Source organism: Andrena cerasifolii, chromosome 2 (genome assembly GCF_050908995.1).
Source record: "Andrena cerasifolii isolate SP2316 chromosome 2, iyAndCera1_principal, whole genome shotgun sequence".
In the NCBI taxonomy this organism is placed as follows: domain Eukaryota; kingdom Metazoa; phylum Arthropoda; class Insecta; order Hymenoptera; family Andrenidae; genus Andrena; species Andrena cerasifolii.
In genome coordinates, this window is record NC_135119.1 from 25,652,526 (window position 1) to 25,679,094 (window position 26,569).

The 26,569-nt window shown below is 40.3% G+C and overlaps 2 protein-coding genes and 1 long non-coding RNA gene across 10 annotated transcripts in view; 1 reads left to right on the forward strand and 2 right to left on the reverse strand.

The window, feature by feature from the left end:
- The window catches only part of LOC143366039 (antileukoproteinase), a 6,143-nt gene extending 1,911 nt beyond the window's left edge, over window positions 1–4,232 (reverse strand). Inside the window, exons 1-3 of one of the 4 annotated variants that reach the window (XM_076806762.1) lie at window positions 4,078–4,232; window positions 2,543–2,656; window positions 540–712 (exon numbers count right to left, since the gene is read on the reverse strand). In XM_076806762.1, the coding sequence (XP_076662877.1) occupies window positions 540–712; window positions 2,543–2,613 (244 nt within the window). In that variant the 5' untranslated portion in view covers window positions 2,614–2,656; window positions 4,078–4,232. Of the gene's footprint in view, window positions 1–539; window positions 713–2,542; window positions 2,657–3,354; window positions 3,698–4,054 lie in introns of those variants that run through there. The other 3 variants (XM_076806764.1, XM_076806765.1, XM_076806763.1) reach the window with 3 other exon arrangements.
- LOC143366041 (uncharacterized) overlaps window positions 1–15,168 on the forward strand; it is a 27,492-nt gene extending 12,324 nt beyond the window's left edge. Inside the window, exons 2-3 of the long non-coding RNA XR_013084653.1 lie at window positions 13,030–14,965; window positions 15,030–15,168. This is a non-coding gene — a long non-coding RNA (uncharacterized LOC143366041). The remainder of the gene's footprint in view (window positions 1–13,029; window positions 14,966–15,029) is intronic.
- Window positions 5,740–26,569, reverse strand: part of Stumps (DBB domain-containing protein stumps) — a 58,951-nt gene continuing 38,121 nt past the window's right edge. Inside the window, exons 1-14 of one of the 5 annotated variants that reach the window (XM_076806757.1) lie at window positions 23,740–23,895; window positions 15,118–15,277; window positions 14,548–14,935; window positions 13,652–13,948; window positions 13,399–13,534; window positions 13,023–13,213; window positions 12,104–12,176; window positions 11,709–12,017; window positions 10,786–11,208; window positions 10,130–10,249; window positions 9,925–10,019; window positions 9,623–9,842; window positions 8,924–9,502; window positions 8,245–8,513 (exon numbers count right to left, since the gene is read on the reverse strand). In XM_076806757.1, the coding sequence (XP_076662872.1) occupies window positions 8,377–8,513; window positions 8,924–9,502; window positions 9,623–9,842; window positions 9,925–10,019; window positions 10,130–10,249; window positions 10,786–11,208; window positions 11,709–12,017; window positions 12,104–12,176; window positions 13,023–13,213; window positions 13,399–13,534; window positions 13,652–13,948; window positions 14,548–14,935; window positions 15,118–15,277; window positions 23,740–23,791 (3,180 nt within the window). In that variant the 5' untranslated portion in view covers window positions 23,792–23,895 and the 3' untranslated portion in view covers window positions 8,245–8,376. Of the gene's footprint in view, window positions 7,272–8,244; window positions 8,514–8,923; window positions 9,503–9,622; window positions 9,843–9,924; window positions 10,020–10,129; window positions 10,250–10,785; window positions 11,209–11,708; window positions 12,018–12,103; window positions 12,177–13,022; window positions 13,214–13,398; window positions 13,535–13,651; window positions 13,949–14,547; window positions 14,936–15,117; window positions 15,278–20,894; window positions 21,195–23,739; window positions 23,896–26,569 lie in introns of those variants that run through there. The other 4 variants (XM_076806756.1, XM_076806755.1, XM_076806754.1 and 1 more) reach the window with 4 other exon arrangements.

Sequence of the window (26,569 nt, forward strand, 5' to 3'; positions counted from 1 at the left end):
CAGCCCTACTCTGTACCAACGTCATGAAATTGTAATTTTGACTCGTAATTGCATCTAGAGCAGTGTTTCCCAACCTTTTTTGACTCGTGATCCTCTTATTTAATATTCAAGTAACCTGCGACCCTCCCCTCTCCCATATATGGCGAGGTAAAAATAAGGTAAAAAAAAACAAATAAAAAATAGGTATTTCAGAATATAATTCTAACTTAATATTTAAAAAAAAACTGTGTCGACCCCCAGAAAACATTTCGCGAGTCGCAGATTGGAGTCACTGATCTAGAGCTAATACTATTGAACCAAAAACAGAAGCTGCACCATGAGCTTTAAATCATACAAAATATTATTTCGATCTCGAGTCGTGTGGGAGTCTTTTGACTGCCCAGAGTCACTGCTATCCTCACTATATTGTTCAAGTACCCCCCTCATAGTGTTCAGTTACCTCCACCACAGCGTTGGACGTGGGTGATAGTGGAGGGAGTAGCCAGTCGTGGCTACGTGACTCTATAGCAATCAATCTAACAGATAAGAGATCCCTTCACCTGAAGTTGCTTGCCTCATGGTGACAGGCTTCGAGCAGACGAAGCCACCGCAATTGGTCGGGCAGCACTTGCCAATCCCATCGCAGTGGGAATCAGAGAAACAGGATCTACTGCAGATCTGTACTGGCAGAGCTGGTGGGCAGGAGCCTTGCTTCTCAACGAATGGCTCGTATCTGCAATCGTGGTGTTACTTGGAGATAACTAGTGATGGGATCGAGTATATTGGAAATAGGCTCGAATCTGACTGTATACTTTCGAACAGTTCACGAGTACTTCGGAAGAAAAACACTACTTTCAAGTAGACTCGAACCTTGACGAGAAAGGTTTGAACTCTCTATAAGAACTTTGAGAAACGCCAGCGGTACTTGCAAGTATAATCGAACCCTGACTATTTATAGATTCGAACCTTTCAACTAAAAACTACACCTAAAACATCAAGCTACAATATCCAATATTAACTTGCGTTCAATCTAGTACCAAATACGAAGTACAACGAAAAATATCTTAAGTGGTTCGATATTGGCGATTCTCAGCTATGATTTTTGTCTTCCGGGATTCGAATACTACTTTTACGAGATTCGATTCTTTCAAACGTCGACGAACTTTGAAGTACATTCTAGAACTCTTCCGGTACTTTTTCTGAGGTTCGAAACCGGCTTCTAACCCCCAAGTACTTTTTTTTATTATTATTATTATTATTATTATTATTATTATTATTATTATTATTATTATTATTATTATTATCATCATTATTATTATCATTATTATCATTATTATCATTATTATTATTATTAATATTATTAATATTATTAATATTATTAATATTATTATCATTATTATTATTATTATTATTATTATCATCATTATTATTATCATTATTATCATTATTATCATTATTATCATTATTATTATTATTATTAATATTATTAATATTATTAATATTATTAATATTATTATCATTATCATTATTATTATTATTATTATTATTATTATTATTATTATTATTATTATTATTATTATTATTATTATTATTATTATTATTATTATTATTATTATTATTATTATTATTATTATTATTATTATTATTATTATTATTATTATTATTATTATTATTATTATTATTATTATTATTATTATTATTATTATTATTATTATTATTATTATTATTATTATTATTATTATTATTATTATTATTATTATTATTATTATTATTATTATTATTATTATTATTATTATTATTATTATTATTATTATTATTATTATTATTATTATTATTATTATTATTATTATTATTATTATTATTATTATTATTATTATTATTATTATTATTATTATTATTATTATTATTATTATTATTATTATTATTATTATTATTATTATTATTATTATTATTATTATTATTATTATTATTATTATTATTATTATTATTATTATTATTATTATTATTATTATTATTATTATTATTATTATTATTATTATTATTATTATTATTATTATTATTATTATTATTATTATTATTATTATTATTATTATTATTATTATTATTATTATTATTATTATTATTATTATTATTATTATTATTATTATTATTATTTCGACGGGAGAACCCTTTAGAATACAAAGCTTGAACAATTCAGTACAATAAATATATATAAAATAACGTAAACAGAAAAAATAAAATAAAACTTTTGAAGTATATACAATGAAACGCTAGCTCTTATGAGTAGTATTCGAATCCCATGAATTGAAACTTTTGTATTGGAATTGACTCGGATTCATGAGTACATATCGAACTTGATCCCATGTTTTGCGATTGCTTCCACTCGAGGCACTTTAATTTTTAAGGGCGTAGGCACGAAGTAATTTAATAGCAGGTCACTTCGTCAGAAATAAAAGATTCTTTGTATTTGAAGAAGGTAGGTGTCCTGTCTCTGATGGACTGGTGTAACTATTAAATTATTTAAAACGTAGCTTGAAAGACAGTTAACTGTGATATTGCGTACCTATTGATATATTGACCGAAACTTGTGGCCAAGAGCAGCGCCAGTATGAACGACGCAGGGAACAACGTCATTCTCTGGTCGTTTTTAGAACTCGGGAGATGACGTCCGGTGTTGCTGAAAGAGGAACAACGAGTGGTTATTAGTTACTTCGTTTCGATATTTAGGCCACTGTGGGCGCAGTGTTTGTAATTTAAAATTCAATCACTTCTTCAACTTTTTAATAATTGTAACTTGGGTAGGTACTCTTTGTTGTTAAGTAGTTAGAGCGAATAAGATTCCTTGATGGCTCTGATTTTCATTCAAAATTTCTGAACATATTCGTTATGCTTTTTTATCAGTCGACACTACTCCTATAACGAGCAAACATTACAATACCACCCCTATTCAAAATTCGGCTAATATTACAATACCACCCCTATTCAAAATTCGGCTAATATTGTCCCTTTGAGTTATCTACATCCTTCTAAAAATCCTCCAAAGGTATTAACTACTCTCCCTCATTATTTCACTCTACTCCTATGCCACATAAAGTTGACATCCCCCTACAAATCCACCCCCATTCAAAATTCGGCCAAAACTGTCCCTCTCTTCATTGTTTCCCTCTACCCCTATACCAAGCAAAGTTGGCATTCCTCTACAACACCACCCCCATTGAAAATTCCTTCAAAACCACGTCCCGAAGTCATCCACAATCTTCCAACAACTTCACAAGCTTATGCTCTTATTCTCTTATCCACTCCTCCACCCTCTTCAGCCCACCAACAGCAAAATTCGCAACACAGCACCGCATCCAGGTCCCCATTGAATTATACCTCCAACAAGAGCAGCACCAACGAAGTCACTGTTTTACTTGCAAGAGAACCGAGGACGGAGAAGGTGATCGCGTCTTTGCCAGCTTTGCTGGGGGTACAGCGATCTCCCTGCTATATAGGGATCGATCCCCACTTGACGAACCGTGACACGGACACGATCCACGCCGCGCCTGGATCACTGGACCCCGTTGATCCCTCGACGGATGTCGAACCGCAACGGCAATTAGCCGCGCGAAAGCAATTAACGCGAAATCTAAATCGAACGGAAGGAAGATAGCGGTTTCTTCGTCGTCTCGGGGGAGTAGAGAAACAGGAGGAGTCTAGCAGTCTGGACGATTTCCGGCTGGCGTTCCCATTTAGCAAGAGGGAAATCTTCAGAGGGCAGTCTTTCTCTCAACACTTGGACTCGAGCGTTCACCGCGTGCGGAAATCCTCTAGCCGTATTCCTGAACCACACTCCCCGAACGCCTAAGGGCGTTCTACGCACGGACTGCGCTGACTATGTAAAGTAGCAGTGCGCGAAGCTTGGGCCACCGATTTAACTCGTATTTGGTATGTTGTTAGTGCAGAACGTGTAGAATAAAGTGGTAAATTTATGGAATGTTTTATCGAAAATTTCGCGAGAAAATCGAATTCAAAGTTTTACTTTTATTCTGATAGTTGAGTTTTATTTGTTGTATTTTCTGCTTTAAATATCTACTCTGTTTGATAAAACGGAAGTACCTTCCTGTTCGAAAATAGCCGCTCCTCGGGGTCAAGGATTCAATCGTTTTGTTATTCACGAGTGGAAAGTATTGGAGAACTTAAAAATGTCTGGTTTTCCCCAGCAGTGATGTTGACGCCGCGACGGATGGTTCGACACTGAGGATGCATACACAATTGCATGTTTTATTCAAAAATACTATCGCCTCTGCGTAAACGAAAGTGACATCATTGGCTGATCAGCGTTGCATCCTTTGTCGCGTTGAAAATGTTGAAAAATATAATTACCTGGCGATGGGGGAGCACCAGAGGAATGATCCTCGAATTATTCTGTTGAAGAGAAGTTGAAGTCTTTAATTTAATTAAAAAAAAGTCACAGTGCAGTCTTGATACTCCAAATTCCGATTAAACTCATAATTCCCGTGATTCGAAGCTGTATTCTGCATTAGGGCTAGTTTAATCTAAGACTTCGAATAATCTAAGTATTCGAATACTCGAACATTCAAATATCAGAGAATTCGAATTTGTGATTCGAATATTCGAATATCAGAGAATTCGAACTTGAGATTCGAATATCTGAGAATTCGAACTTGAGATTCGAATATCTGAGAATTCGAACTTGAGATTCGAATATCTGAGAATTCGAACTTGAGATTTGAATTATCGAATACCAGAGAATTCGAATTTGTGATTCTAATATTCGAATATCAGAGAATTCGAATTTGAGACTCGAATACTCGAATATCAGAGAATTCTAACTTAAGATTCGAATATTCGAACTTGAGATTTGAATATTCGAATACCAGAGAATTCGAACTTAAGATTCGAATATTTGAATACCAAAGAATTCGAATTTGAGACTCGAATATTCGAATATCAGAGAATTCGAACTTAAAATTCGAATATTCGAATACCAGAGAATTCGAATTTCAGATTCGAATACCAGAGAATTCGAATTTGTGATTCTAATATTTGAATATCAGAGAATTCGAATTTGAGATTCGAATATTCGAATACCAGAGAATTCGAATTTGATATTTGAATATTCGAATATCCAAAGAAATGATTCATATTTGAAATTATTCGAATTATTTGAAATTATTCGAATTATTTGAAATTATTCGAATCATTCTAAATTATTCGACATCATTACAAAATTAATCGAATAATTACAGCTCTATTCTAAATTAATTCTAAATAAGTTACCATTTTCGCAATTTCCACAAAAATGCGGGTGCTTGAAACGCTCTTAATCTTCAGCTGAAAAACTTAAAATTCAAGAAAACAGTCATCCTTTCTTCAATTATCTAAATATCTCTGCTTCCCACGAAAGAAATACTCTGAACAGTAAAATTCAAATCCGATCAGTACCCACTTTCCAGTCCAATAGTCGTCGTTCACCCGCAGAAATGTTCGCCCCGGCTCACCGAGATTTTTCACCTCACGATTTCCAAAATTTGCATAATCGAACAACTGATTCGTTGCGTAACGCCTTTCGCGCATTTTCCAGGAACAACTGGCCAGCTCTGGGACCGACGACAATATTTCTCACGATGGGACACGCGTTAGCAAAAGCATACGCTTCCTAGAAGTCATTTAAATTCGATAGTGTTAACAGGTTAAACATTGCAAAAACTCGCGGAGAAGTCATTCGCACGTTCGCGCACGACAAATCAGCACCACTATCTCTTACATTCTCATTTATTAACGTAGACATAAATATATAAAAGTGGACCCGGTGGATCTGGTAGAAAAGATCATGCAAAACGGTCTAAGGCAACTCGTTACAATTGGAAACGGTAAATGCATCGTTGGTACTTGAAGCACGAGGCTCGATTACAGAGAACGTCGGCAGCTGTACAGAGTATTATTTACTACTAACGACACGCGCGACTCGCGCATTGCAAAACAAATACAGCGAATTACGCCAACGGTCTCCTCGCAGTCTTTGGGCGTTGTCGACTAATTTCTTCAACGATATTCGCGGACGTGTGAACGTCATTGGTCGAGCATAATCCTAACTGTGATTATAGTAATTAATTGTAAATAGAGTATAGAGACGTATGTACACGTTTCCTCTTCAGTTTTTGGCATCACACCAAACGACGAAACTTTGATTTGGCGCTCGCTAGCATTGTATTCGTTGTTGGACCGAGATCCCAGTTGATTAATTAATGTACAGCGTTGATTAGGCGTGATTGGGGGGGGGGCCTCGAGTGCCTTCGTCCAGTTTTACAGTAAATTTTAAACAATTTTGTTATTATGAGTCGATGGATCGTTTTGTCTCACTTTTTAGACTCGTTACAAGTTTTTGAGTCTTTTAGGTGGAGTGTACAGGAATTTGGTTGTTGGGGTGTAAGGCTTGGTATTTTTTAGTGCCTCTTAATTTTTCAGTTTCTGTGCTAAAAGTTGACTCTTCTAATTTTTTTTAATTCTAATTGCAGGGTGTTAGATTTAAGGCACTCGAGGATCCTCTGCGACTTTCACACCCCTGAATTCTAATTAAATTCTAAATTAAACGTACACGTTTTTCTGGTAAAAGGAAGCTGGAAACGATTGGTCTCCAGTGCCTTGAGAACCTCAAAATTTCCTGGGCCATATAGCTTCGTTAAAATCTAAATATTTCCAAGAGGAATGGACCTTCAACGCCTCGGCATCTTCAGATCATGAAACGAACGTGAACATTCACGAAGTAATAATTCATACTTAAACTCTCTTAACTATCAACGTAAACGGTAATACATGTAGTAACAATAACTCGACACCTATTATTTATTCGTACAACACATTCGAGGATGCTTTAGAATAATGTAGAAAGAAAAAGTATTTTCGAGCGCAGTTTAGGTGTTAAAAGAATCTTCCATACATTAAGTCACGCCTCCTCGAGTATTCAAATTGTAAGGAGAGAAAATGGGAAGTAATGTACACGAGAGACTAATGTACGCGCGTCGAATAGATTAATATGTTATGGCCTTCGTTAACGAACCGTTTATATGTATAAATGGGCTACTAATACTAATTCCGAGTCACGAAGACTGATGACGGCGCTCGGTTACGTTTAGTTACGTTCGAATGCCTCTCGAATGACGATAGCAATTGCACAAGGCACCTTTTGGGTGATAAGGGGAGGGAGCAATCGAGCTCCTTTTGTGGAAGAAAAGAAGCAGCAGGGCAATTGTGTCCTTTGCGATGGCTCTTCTATTTCTTCGTGGCTGCTGGAACAGAAAATTAACAGGAATATTTGGTATTAATTTTGCGAGGAGAAGATTGTATTATTTAATCAAGGAAGGTTCGAAGCTTGTGAAATATACAGTGCAGTAGTTTAATACATGGACCAAGTTATGCAGAAACCCTCAAAATGGCAAGAAATTAGTTAAACACAGTACGTATCCCATAATTTTGTGATCTTTATTTTGCAAAAAATTACTAACTCGTAGAACAACTCTTACGTTATAGAATTGTTAATATTACCAAGCCATAACTCCATTGTAGGCTTAGAAAACAAAAGCTACAGAAAATTTGAAATAATATTAATTTTAGTACTCGCTATTAAATAAATAGCCCATTGAAAAACATTGTAAATCAATATCAAGAAATAAAAAATATATAAATATATAAATATATAAATATAGAAAATATAGAAAATATAGAAAATATAGAAAATATAGAAAATATAGAAAATATAGAAAATATAGAAAATATAGAAAATATAGAAAATATAGAAAATATAGAAAATATAGAAAATATAGAAAATATAGAAAATATAGAAAATATAGAAAATATAGAAAATATAGAAATAAAGCTACTTTCCTTTAACAATTAAAATCTTCAAACTGAATTTTCTCAATTTCAGATCACTGTGGGTTGGCAGTTTTTTGTATAACTTGGTCTAAATGTTCTTCTAGTGGACGTTTTATGTGCCATAGGAGTTACCGCAGAGATCCTTGAAGATTGTTTAAATAATACGTTTTCTTAACTGTGAATTCTAAGGTAGAATGTAGCAGAAAGTACTCTATGAATAATTTTATATACCCACGAACTTAAAAATGAAGGTTCACAAATTCCTATTCAAGGAAAGCGTTTCTTTAGGTTCAAAACCTTTAAGAGTTCTTAGACGTGCCACATTTTACCACCCCCACCTGAAAATTCAAGCTGACTCGCATTACAAAGAAGAGATTACTCTTTCACGCTGGTTAAGGCGTTTCGAGAAACAGCGTCGATGAAAGTTCGATTAAGTAACCGGCCTCTGTGAATTCCCCGAGGAAAAAGGAGCAAGACTGGTGATTAGCTCCAGTGGAATGTGAATTTCCGACGCGGACTTCAATGAACCTTTTGAATCAGCACCGTGCATTTCAAGCTGCTTAAGGAGCTGCTCCTTCTGGGGGCTTTCTGCGTCACTGGAGAGTGTTCGCGCGAAGAAACTCGAATCACTGTCTCTGACGCAGATTCGAAGAGACCTAAGCTTCATAGTCGTTAAAACAATTGAAATTCCAACGATAATAAGAGCTGGATGAAGCAATCTACTTGGCAGCGTTACAAGACCTCGAAATAAAAAAATTTAACCTTTTTTCTACATTAAAAAATATCCCAACATCCCCTGAACCCTCTCCTACAGGCTTTACATTTCAGAAAGCCAACGCAACTTTAGGAGAAAAAAATCAAACTTTGAACGTGTGTCCTACACTCTGCATTCCAAGCACCATGAATGCCTCTGCTTCAACAATTTTTTTACCCCACTTCCCACGATCGTATCCCATTAAAAAAATACGCATTTTATAAAGCAAGCTTCAAGGAACAAGCCAGTATTTTTCATAATCCTCATTATCTTCAAAAGCAACCTGAAAAAAATTATCAAAAGCTCCCTCACCTCGGGGTGGTACAGGGGGCGCAGGGACCTTCTTAGCGACGACTTTGAGGTCCAGACAGACATCGACGTTCATGTAATCAGGCATTCTGCCGCAGTCCACGACGTCCACGCCCCCTGAGCCGTTCACCAGGTCGGTCTCCACGTACTCCTCGTTGCTCTTGCTCGCCAGGTGATTCACACTTTGACCCTGACCCTCGACGAGGGCCCTTTCCTCCTCGACTCGACCAGAAGCCTCAACCTTAGCCGAGTTCTTCGAGGTCTCTGGAGCCTGCGCCAAGTCAGACGCGTGGCTGTGCTCGGCCTGGTGTCCCTGAACGGGTTCCTGGAACGCAGTGACGCACGGAGGCGCCACGTTCACGTAGTTCTTGGGAATGCACATGCCAGGAGGCGGTACCGGCGCTGAGTGCAACGTGGACGGGTCGACGTTGGCGTAGCTGCATCCCGGATGCCCGGGGGGCTCTGGCTCTGAGGCGTCCGCGACCCCTGGGGCGGAGTTCTGAATCATTTCCAAATACTTGGGGTGGTCGCAGGGAGAGCTCGGGGTCTTTGGTTCCTTCAGCGAGCCGTCTGACTTGAAAGCTGTTGGAAGAAGGTTTTATTACTGTTTCGTTGGGTGATAAGGGTTTTGTCCTAGTAGTTGGGAATAGGGGATGCTTTGAAGCTGAAGAACGCTGGGTGTATTTCGAAGTGGTGGCTTACAGTGAATGGGTAGTCCTGAAGGAGGAAAGGCGATGTAATATTCGTTGTCCTCAGCTCTGGACGGTGGCTGGGACGGTCTGAGGTCGAGGTCGTTTCCGGTTGAGGATCGGGGCGAAGGGGAGTACCTGGGCGCGGGTGAGTATCTGCCTGTGAAGGGCTTCGGGGCAGGTGGTATCTCGTAGGACATCACGCCTGGTTTGTCCTCCCTTGCATTTTGAAGCTGGAACAATATAAGTCCCATTTGAGGAATGGGAACTTCTTCTTCTTGTCTGTTTCAGTTTAAAGAAATCCAAGGTACTTACCCTTCTGTCTTCAGTGTCAGAGTGGGTTCCACTGTCGCCCAGACTGGTCCCGCTGCATCCACTCGCGGTACTCATCCTTCCCGATGAAGAGGAACCTGGAAAGCCAAATGCGCAAACTCTGATAAACTCGGTAAAAAAAATCGCTAGTACTGTGAAGCTTTAATCGGTGTGAAATTTATGGTAGGTGTTACAAATAGATTCTTACTGGAAACGCTACGGAGGCTCAAGCTACTGACAGGTCTGCGGTCTGTCAACCCGCCATTGGCAGTTTCTGCTTTGACGGCAGTGGACGAGTCATCGCTTCCACTGGCAGAGTCCTTCGAGTCTGAAAAAAAAACAGGCAACCTCAGTGAATAATAATTTTTAATTTATGCACTATACAAAGTTTGCAGAGCCGGCGCGTTGCGTGTGCAAAGTGCGCAATGTACACAGGCGCTGTAAGAGAAGATGCGCCTAAAAAGCTAAAAAATAATACGAGATAAATTTTTAAGCAACTCAAATTTGTATAAGCAGAACTAGGGCGTCAGTAAGATCATATGCTTTTCATTTCCTATTCATTTTGTTCGCAATTAATTCGAAAAAGATTGTTTTTGGATAAGCGCCAAATATTTATCGCACACAAGAAAAACACCACGCGCCGGGCCTGAAAGTTTGATAGTCGTGTGGGATCAGGAACCCATAAGAGGGAGCTCGGAATGAGAGACTTCGGAGGGTCGGTTTTGGTGGAGTCGGTTAGGCACCTGGCCAGGACTCCGCAGATCGCGGGTTCGAGTCCCATCGCCCGAGGTCCTCTTTTTCCATGCCTCCCGAGAAACGTAGGGATTACAAAACCTATTCCCTACAGTCTGGGTTCTTACTAACCTTTCTTCCCCTTGGAGAAGAATTTTCGAATCCTGTCGAACGGAGTAGGTGTCTTCATCTCTTCTTTCAGCCTCTTCTGTATCCTCTCGTACTCTTCCCTCATCGCATTGAGCTGCCTCTGTTTGTCCTTGAAACTCTGCTGAACATCGTTCCGGTTCCTCCAGTTCTCGACGAGCCTTTCGACCTCAGCGATCGTGAACACGTTGTTCTTGAAGTCGTTTATGATCTCTAGGAGCTCGTCCTGCGGCCCTGAGGGCTCCCTCGACTTCACGCTGGAATTCGAGGCTGTCCTGCCGTACAAGCACGAAGACTGGCTGTTTTCCTCTCGGGCAGGAGCGGGGTGAGACTCCTGGCGACTTGGCGTCGGGGTCGCTGTTCGGGACGGCTGATGACTGGCTACGTTTGATGTGGGTGTTTTCGGCCCTGGGAAAATCAAACTTACGATCTTAAACAGTGGGAACTTAGTTCTCTATGTGGATTAAGAAATTTTGGGAATTGGAGATTCTAATTAGGGAAGAGAAGAGCTCAAAATTAGGGAAGAGAGGAGATTTAAATTAGGAAATAGAAGAGCTCAAAATTAAGAAAGAGAAGAGATTAAAAATTGGGAAACGAAGAGATAAAATTTTTGGAAGAGAGGAGATTAAAATTAGGAAAGAAAAGTGATTAGAAATACGAAAAAGAAGAGGAATTTTTCCTCAAAATTGGGGAAGAGAGGAGATTAAAATTAGGAAAGAGCAGAGATTAAAATTAGAAAAGAGAAGAGATTAAGAAGCAATTCTTCACTCCCAAATAAATTCAAAGCTCACTAATTGAAACTCCATCCAAATCTCACTTCCTTAATAAACTTCAATATCCAACTATTGAACATCAAATCCATCATCTTTCTATATCAATAAGTCTCTGTATTGAGGAGGACCACTTACCAGCTGGATACATTTTCATGTAACCTTGAAGAGGTAGCTCAAGGCCATTCGGCATGGTCATCGTAGCCGTGGGAGTCAATGGGCTGGCAACAACAGGTGTCGGTGCTGGGACGATGGAATAATTAGCTTCAATGGAGTTAGGGGTGGTCGGGCTAGGGGTTACTGGCAAATGGCCAGGCAAGATTAGAGACGTTATTGGTCTCGCGGCTGGCGGTACCGAGTAAGCCTCGCTCAACGGTCGCGGGCGACAATAATCCTCTTTGTCGTTGGCGGTGTCAGTGGTCGTGTTAGTGGATGATGGGTCCGCACCTGGCAATCAAAAGAAATCACCATCACCTTTTCGTCGGGAAAATAAAAATGCAGTTCCTACTGAAAGCAGAAACCAAGACACTCACTTGCCGCTTGGTCTGTCGTCGTCTCGCTTATCACCTTCAGGTAGCTGTACATGTTGGTGAACTCGTTCATTTGCTGCGGCGAGGATTCAAGGCGAAGCCCGAAACATGCAACACAAAAACGAAATACCAGTTAGTTCGATGAAAGTTCCCACTGGGCATACAGGATCTAAAATCTTTGGAAGCTAACAGAGTAGATCACTTTCACTGAGAAGATACAAATGGATGTTGAAGAATGGGAGTGGTGGAAAATAGTTTCACCATGCTTCAGCGAATCAATATAAATATAAGAAACAGAAGTATATGAGCACCTCAATCTTCAAATTCTTTTTCCCACAACATACTCATTCTGGGGAACCAGAGCATCAAATGAGAATCATTGTGTGTTCCTTTACACAATGGCATTTGAAGTAGAGCTTTAAATATTCGAATATTTGAGTAATTTGAATAATTTCGAATACGAATAGTTTCTTCGAATAATTCGAATACGAATAGTTTCCTCGAATAATTCGAATACGAATAGTTTCCTCGAATAATTCGAATACGAACAATTTCTTCGAATAATTCGAATACGAATAGTTTTCTCGAATAATTCGAATACGAATAGTTTCCTCGAATAATTCGAATACGAATAGTTTCCTCGAATAATTCGAATACGAATAGTTTCCTCGAATAATTCGAATACGAATAGTTTCCTCGAATAATTCGAATACGAATAGTTTCCTCGAATAATTCGAATACGAACAATTTCTTCGAATAATTCGAATACGAATAGTTTTCTCGAATAATTCGAATACGAATAGTTTCCTCGAATAATTCGAATACGAATAGTTTCCTCGAATAATTCGAATACGAATAGTTTCTTCGAATAATTCGAATACGCATAGTTTCTTCGAACTATTTAAAGGCGATGTTTTTGTACCATGTAGCCACGAAGCTGATGGGCGAGTCTCGTATGTCCTGCCTGCTCCGCGAGATCCGCGGGCGTCAATTCTGCCACGTTCTTCAGGTCGCACGCTAAGTCACCGCCCGGGCACTCGAGCAGCTGCCAGGCTAGCCTCTCCAGGCCGAAGCGAGCAGCGAAATGCAGCAATGTTGGATTCTCTTCGGGACCTGGATCGATAGAACCGTGGTTTTAGGACTCAGCAATTGGAGTTTGTTTAGAGCACTGGGGGAGATTCTTACCCACTATCCTCTCTGATAGTGCAGCAAACAAAGCGGAGAGTGTAAGAGGACGTAGACATAGTTACTTAAGTCAGAAGGTAGCAGGTAACATTTTCACACTGAATTTTACTCACTCGAGTGAACTTTCTGAGTGGAGACCACTCCGCTAGGCGTGGACAGAAGATTGAAGTGCGGGGGGACGTTTCTCTGAAACGCATGGACCATCCAGTTGTCCAGCTGTTCTCTGTCGCCTGGGTTGAAGCCAAAGGTCTGCAAACAGAATTGATTGGCAAGTGAAGCTGAGTTGGTTAGCTAGATAGTACAGCGATGAAGTGGGTATTCTTTTAGAGAATGGAGCAGTTTGTTATTACGTAGGTTGAGGTTTACCTGGCACATGAATTCTAGGGGATTGTCGTGGGCCCTGAGGATTTGGTCGAGCTCCCTGAGCCTGCTCTCGCATTTCACCTGCCTCACCCCCAGAGGACAACCGTTTTTGGAGATCCTGACGCCCACCAGCATGGACACCTCGAGGCACCTCTCGGGGATGGAGAACTGGAGGGTGTAGGGGTTTCGTCGTTTCACGTGGGCGATGTCGATAGCCTCCCCACAGCGATCCACGATCACGGAGACGTTGTCCTCGGGTTGCAGGGGGTCGTTCAGTAGGGCGATTATTCGATTGTGGCCCTGGAAGTAGTTTTTGAAGTTTAAGCTCGTGGTGACACTCGTGAAGATTTGGAGTTCAGTACTAGGTGGTCAGTGACCTCCATGTTATTTCGCACTTCAGTGATGGTCACTAGTGACACTCAAGAAAATTTTACAGTATAGCACTGGTCACCATTGACCCCCATAATATTCTGAACTTCAGTGCTGGACATTAGTCACCCCTTAAAAAAATTGGGAGTCAAATGCTGGTCACTAGAGACCTGCTAAAAATTTTGCAGTCGAATGCTGATCACTATTGAACTCTAAAAAAATTTTAGAGCCAAATGCTGGCGACTAGTGACTCCCAACAAAATTTTCGAGCCAAATGCTAGTCTCTCTTGACCCCCATGCCACTAAACTCGTCAACTTGTCATTTCATTTTCTCTGACGCAGCAGAAATCATTTAACCTGCATTACTACCTATTCCACTCCAAAATGGTGGCTATTCATTTCACCTATCTCCACTTCTGAATACCTACAGTGCCCTCCCATTCAAATCTATCTGTCCAGTTTCTCCATTCAGACTCCTATCGTCCAGACTCCTCATAGCCTTCTCCCTCCTTTTCGACCTGCAAACTCACCAGCTTAACTTTCTTCGGATGCACGGAGAACGAAGTCTTGTCGCTCCTCAAGGCTGGGGGTGGCGTGGTGCCCAGAATCCCAACAGCAGCACCCAACAGTTCACCCACGAACGTTTCATCCTGGTCCTTCACGAAGAACTTCCTCCACTGGTTGTAAGAGACCAGGATCGACTTGTGAGTATCGCTAATATGACTGTCGTGGACGCCCAGCATCATCGCCAGGACCTTGTCCGTGATCAGCTGCCGGGAGAGGCCCGTAGCGTGCTCGGGCCGACTCTGAACACGCTCCAAGAGGACTGGGCACACGACCACGATCTGCAGGCGAGCTGACCTGATCCTGTCCTCCGTGCCTGGTGGCATCGTTTCTTCGACGGTGACGTGACGAACTCTGGAATTGGGGAGATGATAGTTGATAATGGTACTGGGTCTATTTTGACCCGAGTTATCAGATGGCGTTGTTAAAGATTATGTTTGTTTTTCAGGTTGAATTTTATACAATTCTTTAGCCTTGTTTTATGAAGTTCGAGGTAATTTTTAGGATAGGAATAATGTGCGGGGGAGTATAATTACTTGAATGGCGGTCGGCCCTGCTGCCTGCTGATCTGCTCGAAACAAGCTGTGAGATAGTTGACCCACAGGCTGGAGATTTCGCTGTCCTTGCTGGAGACGAAGAGCACGTCATCTTCGGGATGTGGATCGATTTTGGGCACACCCGTCGCTGAACGGGATCCTGGGAAAATTTTATATTAATTGTAGAGAAGTTGTATTAACACAAGTTTCTCTCGCGTTGAAGTCTTCCTCTTTGTTTAGTTTTTTACTTAGTAATTAAGGGATGAGAAATGAGAATAGGGAACACTATTTTAATTTATTAATGGAATCTTTCGTATGTAAATAACAAGGTATTCTATAAATTTTTAATTGCAAGCCTAGTGAGGAGAGATTAATTCTTGAATAGATAGTGGAGGTTGTGGAAAGTTTGCCGAGACACGTTTTTGCGTAGGAGTAATTAAAACAGATCGACGACCTTTCTGTTTGTACGAAGTCAACAGTGTTTCAATTAAGAGCAAGCTTAATTTCCGCGAGCTATTAACGCATTACCAGGACCAGACACACCTTGCTTTGGTTTTCCCCCATGGGAGGAGGGTGGGTGGGAGGAGTTCAATTTCATTTAATGCGACACGAGACACGCGAGGATGCCATTCCACGGTGGGGCTAATAAAATAATGGTCTACTAATGCGTTTGTTCCTCGTTATTCGAGGAAACGGCGTCGCAGAGATCGTCTAACTAAATAACGTGAAATGAGAATGGCGCGCGGAGACTCTTGTGTGCCACCAGAGGTAAATATCTACTCCGGGAGGGCCAATTTCGAAGTCGAGGAATTCCAAATTTTAACTTGAAGAGGGCCAAATTTCAACTTGAAGAGGGCCAAATATCAACTTGAAGAGGGCCAAATTTCAACTGGAAGAGGGCCAAATTTCAACTAGAAGAGAACCAAATTTCAACTGGAAGAGGGCCAAATTTCAACTGGAAGAGGGCCAAATTTCAACTGGAAGAGGGCCAAATATCAACTTGAGGAGTGACAAATTTCAACTTGAGGAGTGGCAAATTTCAATTCGGAGAGGGCCAGATTTCAACTTGCAGAGGGCCAAATATCAACTTCAGAAGGGTCAAATTTCAACTTGAAGAAGGCCAAAATTTAACTCGAGGAGTGGCAAATTTCAATTCTGGGAGGTCCAAATTTCAACTCTCGGAAGGCCAAATTTTAATTCGAAGAAAGCCATGTATTAACTTGAGGAGGCCCAACTTTCAACTCGAGGAGTGGCAAATTTCAATTCGGAGAGGGCCAAATTTCAACTTGAAGAGGGCCAAATTTCAACTTGAAGAGGGCCACATATTAACTTGAAGAGGGCCAAATTTCAACTGGAAGAGAACCAAATTTCAACTGGAAGAGGGCCAAAATTCAACTGGAAGAGAACCAAATTTCAACTGGAAGAGGGCCAAATTTCAACTGGAAGAGGGCCAAATATCAACTTGAGGAGTGACAAATTTCAACTTGAGGAGTGGCAAATTTCAATTCGGAGAGGGCCAGATTTCAACTTGCAGAGGGCCAAATATCAACTTCAGAAGGGTCAAATTTCAACTTGAAGAAGGCCAAAATTTAACTCGAGGAGTGGCAAATTTCAATTCTGGGAGGTCCAAATTTCAACTCTCCGAAGGCCAAATTTTAATTCGAAGAAAGCCATATATTAACTTGAGGAGGCCCAACTTTCAACTCGAGGAGTGGCAAATTTCAATTCGGAGAGGGCCAAATATCAACTTCAGAAGAGTCAAATTTCAACTTGAAGAGGACCAAATTTCATCCCGAGGAGTCGCAAATTTCAATTTGGAGAGGGCCAAATTTCAACTCGAGGAGGTCCAACTTTCAACTCGAAGAGGGCTAAATATTAACTTGAGAAGAGTCAAGTTTCAACTTGAAAAGGGCCAAATTTCAGCTCGAAGAGATCCCCTTCTCAACTCAAAGAGGGCCAAGTATCAACTCAAACATCACCACCCACCAACATAAAAACAACTAACAGTTCTGCATCCTCCATCCTTTCAAAAGCTGAAATCAAATTGAAATACTCCACCCATTGCATTTTCTTTCCTTCCTCCCTGCTTCCTCCCACCCACTTCAGCACTGCGCATTACAGAATATAATTAAATCATTAACGAATAAATGAAAAATGGACAAGCAGGGAGGCAATTAGGCTCGTGCATCTAGATCCTACAGTTTTTCATCTGGTAACCTTGAAACCTGCCACAGAGAGGCTCGAATGCAACGAACCGACACGCTTATCCGAACGTCTCGATCCGCCAAGGCTCGCGAGTTTATCGAGCGTACAATGGTATAATTAATGGGGTCGTTCGTTTTCCACAACCGCGGTCTTTCTCGTACAACGAAGCTTTTGTGAGGGCGATATCGATATCTAACCGCTGTCGAGTGGCAACACGACGGGGTTCACGATCCCCACGGCCGAAAATAACCGAAGGGACTTCTTTTCTTTTTATTCCCACCCGTTATAACAAACCCTCTGCTATCAGCTGTCTACGTTGGTTCAATGAACATCACGAAATCGTGAAGCAACAAACTTTCCTTCTTCTTAATTGGAGTAGTTAATTAGGGCCGAGCTTCGCGATGCAAGGTGCATTTCAGTGCTCAGTTATTTGATTTTCAAATGTAAAACCAATTCAATTAATTATTGCTTGGAATGAAGACGAAGGACCGCAGTGATCCGAAGAAACTCGAATGCGTAGTGGGCTTTACCGAAGAATCGAAAGGTTCACGATCCCAGCGGGGCACAAGGGTCCGAAAATAACTGGGAACGGGGGTAAACTTTCATTCTATCCCCCTGGGATTCTGTACGGGAGCACGATTTTCCGTGGAAACCGCGGATAAATAAACGAGCTGTTAAGAATAGATGAGAAGACCATAGTCGACGAGAAGGGTTCGTTTCCGTGTTCGTAACACGTGGTTTTTGTATTGAAAACGTGGCTAGAGAAACATTTCGACTGAGAGCAGACGTTACAGAGGTTTATCGAGTCTTGAAGACCCTTTTTATTTAACCGGGGACGGGAGAATCTTCATTTCTGACCTTATGAAGCCTTGAGAACCTTTTTATTGAGTTGAGGGTGGTAGGCCCCCTCGATGTGGGACCTTATCGAACTTTGAATACCTCTTCCTTCGGCTGAAAGTAGACGAATCTCAATTTTGGATCTTATGAAGCCTAGAGAACCTTTTTATTTAGTTGAGAGTCCTTGATGTGGGACCTTATCAAGCTTTGAATACCTTTTCCTCCGACTAAGGGTAGGAGAGTTTCATTTTCTGAGGATACCTATGATGTTTTAAAAACCTTTTCCTTCTTGAAGAAGCTCAATATCTGCTTCCATCAAGCCTTGAAAACCTCCTCCTTCAAAAAATAGAACAGAAGAAGCTCAATTTCTGATTTCATCAAGCCTTGAAAACCTCCTCCTTCAAAACTTAGAACAGAAGAACCTCAATTTCTCATTTCATCAAGCCTTTAAAATTTTTTCCTTCAACTCAGAACAGAAGAAGCTCAACATCTGCTTTCACCAAGCATTGAAAACCTCCGCCTTCAATATTCAGAACAGAAGAAGCTGAATTTCTGCTTTCATCAAGCCTTGAAAACCTCCTCCTTCAAAACTCAGAACAGAAGAACCTCAATTTCTGATTTCACCAAGCCTTAGACGCCTCTTCCTTCAACATAGAACCTCAATTCCTGATTTCATGAACCCTTAACAACCTCTTCCTTCATCCAAGAACAGAAGAACCCCAGCTTCTGCTTTTATGAAGCCTTGAAAACCTCCTCTTTCAACTCAGAACCGAAAAACCTCAATTTCTGATTTCATCAAGCCTTTAAAATTTCTTCCTTCAACTCAGAATAGAAGAAGCTCAACTTCTGCTTTCACCAAGCCCTGAAAACCTCCTCCATCAAAACTTAGAACAGAAGAAGCTGAATTTCTGCTTTCATCAAGCCTTGAAAACCTCCTCCTTCAAAACTCAGAACAGAAGAATCTCAATTTCTGATTTCACCAAGCCTTAGACGCCTCTTTCTTCAACATAGAACCTCAATTCCTGATTTCATGAACCTTTAACAACCTCTTCCTTCATCCAAGAACAGAAGAACCCCAGCTTCTGCTTTTATGAAGCCTTGAAAACCTCCTCTTTCAACTCAGAACCGAAAAACCTCAATTTCTGATTTCATCAAGCCTTTAAAATTTCTTCCTTCAACTCAGAACAGAAGTACCTCAACTTCTGCTTTCACCAAGCCTTGAAAACCTCCGTCTTCAGTACTCAGAACAAAAGAACCTCAATTTCTGATTTCACCAAGCCTTAGATGCCTCTTCCTTCAACGTAGAACCTCAATTCCTGATTTCATAAACCCTTAACAACCTCTTCCTTCATCCAAGAACAGAAGAACCTCAATTTCTGCTTTCACGAAGTCTCAAGAATCTCATCCTTCAACTGAGAATTCAAGAACCCCTATTCACCAACTGGAGTGGAGCATAATACAAATTCAAGCTTCCTCGGTAATAAAATTGAAGAACAAATGTGAAGCTTCAATTTCCAAGCTCGACACGTCAAGTTGTAGGTGCTGGACGTCGAAGACGATCTTGAAGAATCCTTCTTTCCGTACTTGGCGACCGTGGACACCATGGTGTCGGCTCCTGAGCTCGCTACGTGACGCGCGTGGCTTCCGTTTTCGGCACATCCGGCCTTATACTGAATTAATAGTCGCGAACGATTGAAGCAACGGGCCGTTATGCGTCCTCTTCGCAGCACTATTTTCGTCCGGATCGACAGGAAGCGCAATAACAATATTCCTTGCAAAATAAAGCGTCGTAAAAACCGCCTCGTTGAAAAAATTGACGGCAAACATGTTTTTTCTTCTTCTACTTTAGAATACAATTTAGTGAACAACGATTAAACTTAAATTAATAGCTCCTCACATTTTACTTTGAATTTTAAGACACTTATTATATTTACTTCGCGTCTGTCCCACCACATTTCTCTTAAATTTCACTGTCCGTAGAAACATATTTCAGTCTCCTCGTATTTATTATTATATTTCACTTAGAAATATAAATGTTCTCTTCAGATATTCGTAACAGTGCATCCAGACTGTCCCTGATTCGAAAATATTAGCCATTAAAAGCGTCGCACGACCCGCGACGCGTGAGTTACGAGCATACAAATGAAAAGCAAGTGTTATGAGAGTTCTTAATATACCACGTACTTCGGTACAAATGAAAATACTGTCCCCGCTCTCTGCAACCTCTTAATTACTCTCAGCCTCAGTCACGCTAACAAGGGACGTTTGCTAACTGCCACGGGCCGATTTTCATGAAACTTTTACGACAATAAAATTCAACAAAATTATAAAAAAATATAAAATTGTTTATTGGACTAATCTAAGAACTTCGTCGTGTCACATAAGTTTCCTCTGTTATTATACTCCATTAGTTACCATTCTCTAAAAAAAACCACCCCCTTTAAACCGGAGGCCAACCCTCCAAAACAAGGAAAGCCCATTTGTCAAGCGGAAGCAGCAATAATCCCCATCCTCCCTCTTTCATTTGAAAAATCTGCCGCGCAATTTATCCCCCAGAATCCCTGCAAAAAGTATCCACCACAAAAAAGGCACAGAAATCGCAGTATCGAGTAAAAAAAACCCGGCCACGCAAATAACCTGCCTCGCGAGACTAAATGGACAGGCAGAAGAAAAAGAGGCGCGCTACGGGAGCAAAGAAAAATCCTGCATAAATTACAAGGGAACGGGACACTCACTGGTGACGTTGGACAAATCCAGAAAGTTGGGTCGGTTTCGTCGCCGCGACCGAGGCGTTTCGCACGTGTTCGCCATATTTTTGCGGGGCTGAAACTTTTCGGCCATTTCACCCATCCTCCCCCCTTCGCTGACATTCACGCGCACGTTTGCACCTCCAACTACCACGTCCCCGTGTTTACAAACGGCCCGCATTCTCTCTCATCGTTACTGGCACTTTCAGCGCCGCGAGCTTCGGCCAGATGCACTCTCGACTCCGTCAGACTTTTCCTACTGGCCTCTGCTGCCGAAGAAGCTTTCCTTCACTCGCTGCAAATGGCCCTCTCGATATTTTCCAGAAGCGAAACGAACGCGAAGTGGTTCTCTCGGGGAAAAATGTCCCTCGGCGCGAAAACACGTCGACGCCAGACGAAGCGTCAGGCGGAGCTCGGGAACCGCTGTTATCGGTGACTGTGGGTGAAACGACGGCGTCGATTGGTCGTCGACGACTGATTCGATACCACCGAACCAAAGGCTGCGGTCGAATTCGAACCGCCCCCACTTTACCTGGCTGTTCGCGTCAGTCGTCATCCGTTCGCGTTTTCATGTGCAGACTGAGAAATTAGATGATGCCCATAATTAAGAGGTACGAGACTGGAATTTCGAGGGCCTCGAGTGCCATTCCGTTTGTTTTCCAACGGTCGCTGTCGGTGGCGTCGATGCTTGTTGGATTGTGGTGTCTTGCAACAGGTGGGGGGGTTTGTCGACGTGGGAGAAGATTCTTCATCGTTGGTGGGTTGAAGGAAAAAAGGAACGGAGTAGAGGGAGAAGAAGAATAAGATACGAAATAGGGTTTAAAGAAACGACTTTGGAAAAATGGGTTTTCGAATTTAAAAAAAAAAAATACGCGTAACGATTCTATTTAATACTTAAATATTTATACTTACAAAAATATAACAAAATAAAATATACTCCATACGAAACTAAATAAAAAAAATCAAAGTAACTAAAATTTGTATAAAATATAAAGTAGAAATCTTTAATTTTATTTAGTGTTTTTCTTCAGGAAATATGATTTCAAAAAACATAAAATGGTCCACTGAACGATGACTTAATCCTGCTTTTGTTTAGATACAATATTGCCTGAAAATGCTCTTTCACTGGTTACTGAACTTGGTTTTATCTTTTTCAGAGCATCAAATAGTAAAACTGAATTCTTTGTTTTTATATTGGTCTCAAGAAGTCTGACATGAATTTTTTATTTCAGGGACACGCGTTACGAGCCCGACATACAGTGAGTAAAAAAAGTATTCATTGCTATTAAAAAAGAACCGTTTGTAGAACGGTTTTTTTTTTAAATTTTCATTACAAGCTCACAAAAAAAAGTTTAAAAATCGACCTTTACTATTTTTTCGCTATTCCGACCAAATGCATTTCTTTCAAAACGGCGAAACACGTCGCTTAGCAAACTAATCCTTCTAGCTTCTAAAAAAAACTCACGTCGTTTGGACCAATTCTAAAAAAGTTATGCGATTTTAAAAACCGTCCAAATACTTTTTTTACTCACTGTATTTGCTTCTCGCATTTGCGACAGAAAGCGCATGATGTTTTTTTAATGATTCTTCAGTTTATTAATCTAGGCTTTAGAGTAAATATTCTGTGTTATTATTATTAAAAATCTTGTAGGTCAACGAAGACGCGATTCCGTGTGCGAGCATAAGGAAAACGAAGACTCCTCGTTAGCTAATAGGAACACAGTAAATTAAAGATAGTCGTGGGTAGCGCTAGAGGGAGAAGATGAGGCCAGAACAGCGCAAAGATGGTGGCAGTGCCCATTTGTATTCGCCACGAGGCGAGGGTCCCTGCACGCGATTAGCATATACCGCGTATCCTGCGCATCGGGTGCATCAGGACACGACAGCACGCTTTCGAATGCACGAAAATGCCTCCCCGCCGCGTGGAATTCTCGAAGGACGCTTTATAAATAATCCCCAAGCGGATTCCACGATTTCATCCCCCATCTTTCCCGCTTGGCTTTCATTAAAATAGTAGGTACTAAAACGAACGCAGTCGAGAAGCGTCCGTGCTTCACGATAAGCTAGAAGCAAACGTATCCTCTCCAATAAGAAAGTTATCTATTTATGTTTTGCGTGTTTGCATCGCTCTCTTACGTCCGCGTATATATTTTTCATCAGCGACATTGCGAAGCACCGTCACAGGCGAATTAAAAATTTTAATCAGCCCATTGTTGCGCGCCGATTTCAAGCCTCAACTTTTAACGCGCCCTTAAAACGATATATGGAACAGTGGAGCACATTTGTAAACAATGCGCGACGATTTTTAATGATCGGAACTTGGGTTGATCGAGCGTTAATTGGGGTGCGGTAATCGCGGCGAAGGGTGTGCTGAATATTTCTTTAAAGAGAATTTCAGATTGAAATTCTTTGGTGAAGCTTCTTGAGGGAATAATTATAAATAGTTTTGTTACTGCAGCCTCGTCTTTGCTTTAGTTATTTACTTTTATATCATTTGCTTTATAATAAGTAAAATAAGCACGTGCTTACGGCATCGGGAGAAAGGTCTGGGTTGCACCACAGACATTTTCTGAATTTTAAAATCTAACTTTTAATAGAAACACTTGTTAGTCAAATTATCATTGCGTTGATCACCCTGTATAAGGGGCCTCAAAATCTTTCAGGTGCTTAGGGCCCCTAAATGTCTTAATCCGCCCCTGTAAAGACGTAATTTCTAATTGTAAGTTCCACTTTAATTATTCCATTTATCGTTTGAATAATTAAATACTGCTTAAAACTGACACCCTCGGTTCCCTGTAATTATCACAACTATAAAAGAAAGCAGGAATATTACCGAAATATTCGATGCTCCGCTTAGTAAAGTGGTTCTCCTCCTTAATCTTCATGTTTCCAGCAGTTCTCCAGAAAAATGATCAATCAGCTTGCAGTACTCAACACAAACATATCACTCGGATCATTCTACACTTGAAACCAGCCTCTCAAAAATGCCCCAGAATTTCTTGAATCGTACGGCTGTTAAGAATTCAAGTTCAAGTTACTGTGGCAAAAGTGAGAACCAGAAGTGCGTACAGAGATCCAGCGTGGCAGGAGAAATCGTAGGGCAACGCACGAAATTACAATCAACAACGTCCAGTCAGAGCGCGACGCGCCTCGTCACTGATCAGTTCGGGGGTTGTTTCGGAAGACACGGTCGCCCGTGACGCATGCGCGCCGCGGCTGCGCGGAGGCATGCGCGGACGCTGCGTTCAAACATTTCGGGAATCCACGTGGTCCTCGGAGGAATTCACGATCTTCTATAAAAATTGCAAAACGCACGACAATTTTTACGTTTCTCTTATTTCCTTCTTTATTTATCTTCTGTGCAACAAGGACGTCTGCTGTTTAGTAATAACAATAGATCATCCCCCTCGATGAATATGGATTTCGCGGGAAATCGAGTGAAGTCGAATTCACAGAAATCGTTTGCATATGGACGATGAATTATTCTGCGTGAAGGCGAACGAAAAAGGAGTCGAAGAGTTACTTCACTCTTCCCCCCACGTTTCATTTGCTTATCGTCGAAATGTTTCCCCCCGCGCTCCTTTTTCGTCGCTCGAGGGCCCAACCAGTTTGTGGACGGTGATTCCTCTGAGATTTCCATCGGGACGAGGGGCCCAATTAGTCGCGCGGACGAAATTAATGAGCGCAGCCCGATATGAATACCTTGTAAACTTCGTGTTTGCGTTTCGATAGCATCGCGCCTTTCTTTGCGGGGTGGCTTAATTAAACGTTAATTAAGATAATTAAGGACTTCATTACGGGGGAGGTGGAGTGTGTAGACGTGGATAGGTGGGTCGGTCGCACAGGTCGATTTTTATTTAAGGGGTTATACCTAGTCAGGCGGCCGAAAAGAGGCGAATGTTTGTGAATTTTTTTTGAAAAAGTGGAAGCGTATATTGTTACAGAACTTTTTGCGGTTAAAAGAGCAACGTTTAAAGAATATTTGGTAATTTTTTCGGGGAAAAATATTTATGTTTATGATAAAGTAACAACCGACATCCAAGAAGCATTTTTGAAAATTTGCTTTTGCGGTGAGCACTGCCATTCGGAACCAGATTATCCAAAATCAAAAAACAAAAAAGATTTCGTTAGTATATTAATGCATCTTCCGATTAACGGAGGGAATTTCCGAAATATTAATTTAAAACAAAATGGTGGCTATTTAAAGTTGAAATACAGATTTTTCGTGAAAAAATCCCGAAAAAAATTAAGATTTCAACTTTATATAGCCGCCATTTTGTTTTAAATTAATACTTCGGAAATTCCCTCCGTTAATCGGAAGATACATTAATATACTAACGAAATCTTTTTTGTTTTTTGATTTTAGATAATATGGTTCCGAATGGCAGTGCTCACCGCAAAACCAAATTTTTAAAAATGCTTCTTGGATGGCGCTTGTTACTTTATTATAAACGTAAATATTTTTCTACAAAAAATTACCAAATGTTCTTTAAATGTTGCTCTTTTAAGCGCAAAAAGTTTTGTAAAAATATAAGCTTCCGTTTCTTCAAAAAAAATTCACAAATATTCGCCTCTTTTCGGCCGCCTGACTAGGTATAACCCCTTAAGGGGATATTTTGATTAAAAATTTTCAGAAAATCGATTTCTTTTTTTTGTTGTTGCAAAATAAAAGTTATAGGTAAGACAAAATGCGCGAAATACAAGGGAAACTTTAAGGGGACATTCTCATTAAAATTTTTCAGAAAAGCTTTTTCAAATCCTTGAAGAATGAATAAATAAAGACTATAAGGTTCTTTACTGCAAGTCGTATAGTTTTTTTAAGGAGAATCTAAAGATCACCTATTTTTTGGGCAAGTCGATGAAAATGTCCCCTTCTGGTCTAGCGCGCGAGTTTCATGACCATTTTCCAGAATTTTCTATGGGCAATGAAAGTAAGTGTACTACACAAAGTTTTTCCTAAAATCTTAATCGTCCTTTTAACTATATTTACTATATTTTAACTATAATTTTTGTGTCGTGAAAAAATTAGTATGAATTCGTGAAAATTGTGCGTTTTGCCATGATGACTCTGTCCTTCGTAGGCATTTGAAACAAATGATTAATGAAAAATTTTATTCAGTAAGAATATGGTTGTCGTCTGAATCGAGATTATTCATTGAAATTAATTTTTCACAAACTGGCACCATGTTGAAAAATTAATTTCAATGAATAATCTCGATTCAGACGACAACCACATTTTTACTGAATAAAAATTTTCATTAATCATTTGTTTCGTATGCCTACGAAGGACAGAATCATGGCAAATCGCACAATTTTTATGTCTTCATACAGACACGTCATACTAATTTTTTCCCGACAAAAAAATTTGTAAATATAGTTAAAAGGGCAATTAAGATTTTAGGGAAAACTTTGTGTAGTACACTTACTTTCACTGCCCATAAAAAATTCTAAAAAATGCTCATGAATCTCGCTCGCTAGACCAGAAAACCCCCTTTAAAGGAACACGTGCGAGGACGGTTTTCCTGTTTTGTAGCGATCCTCGGGCGCAGATGCGGTCACTCGTGTCCCCGGCTATCCTGTCGAGATAAAAGGGCCTGCTGGGCCTTGCGGGTCCTAAGCAAACGGCAATTCCTTGCTGCTAAAGCAGCGCACGTTGTAATCGC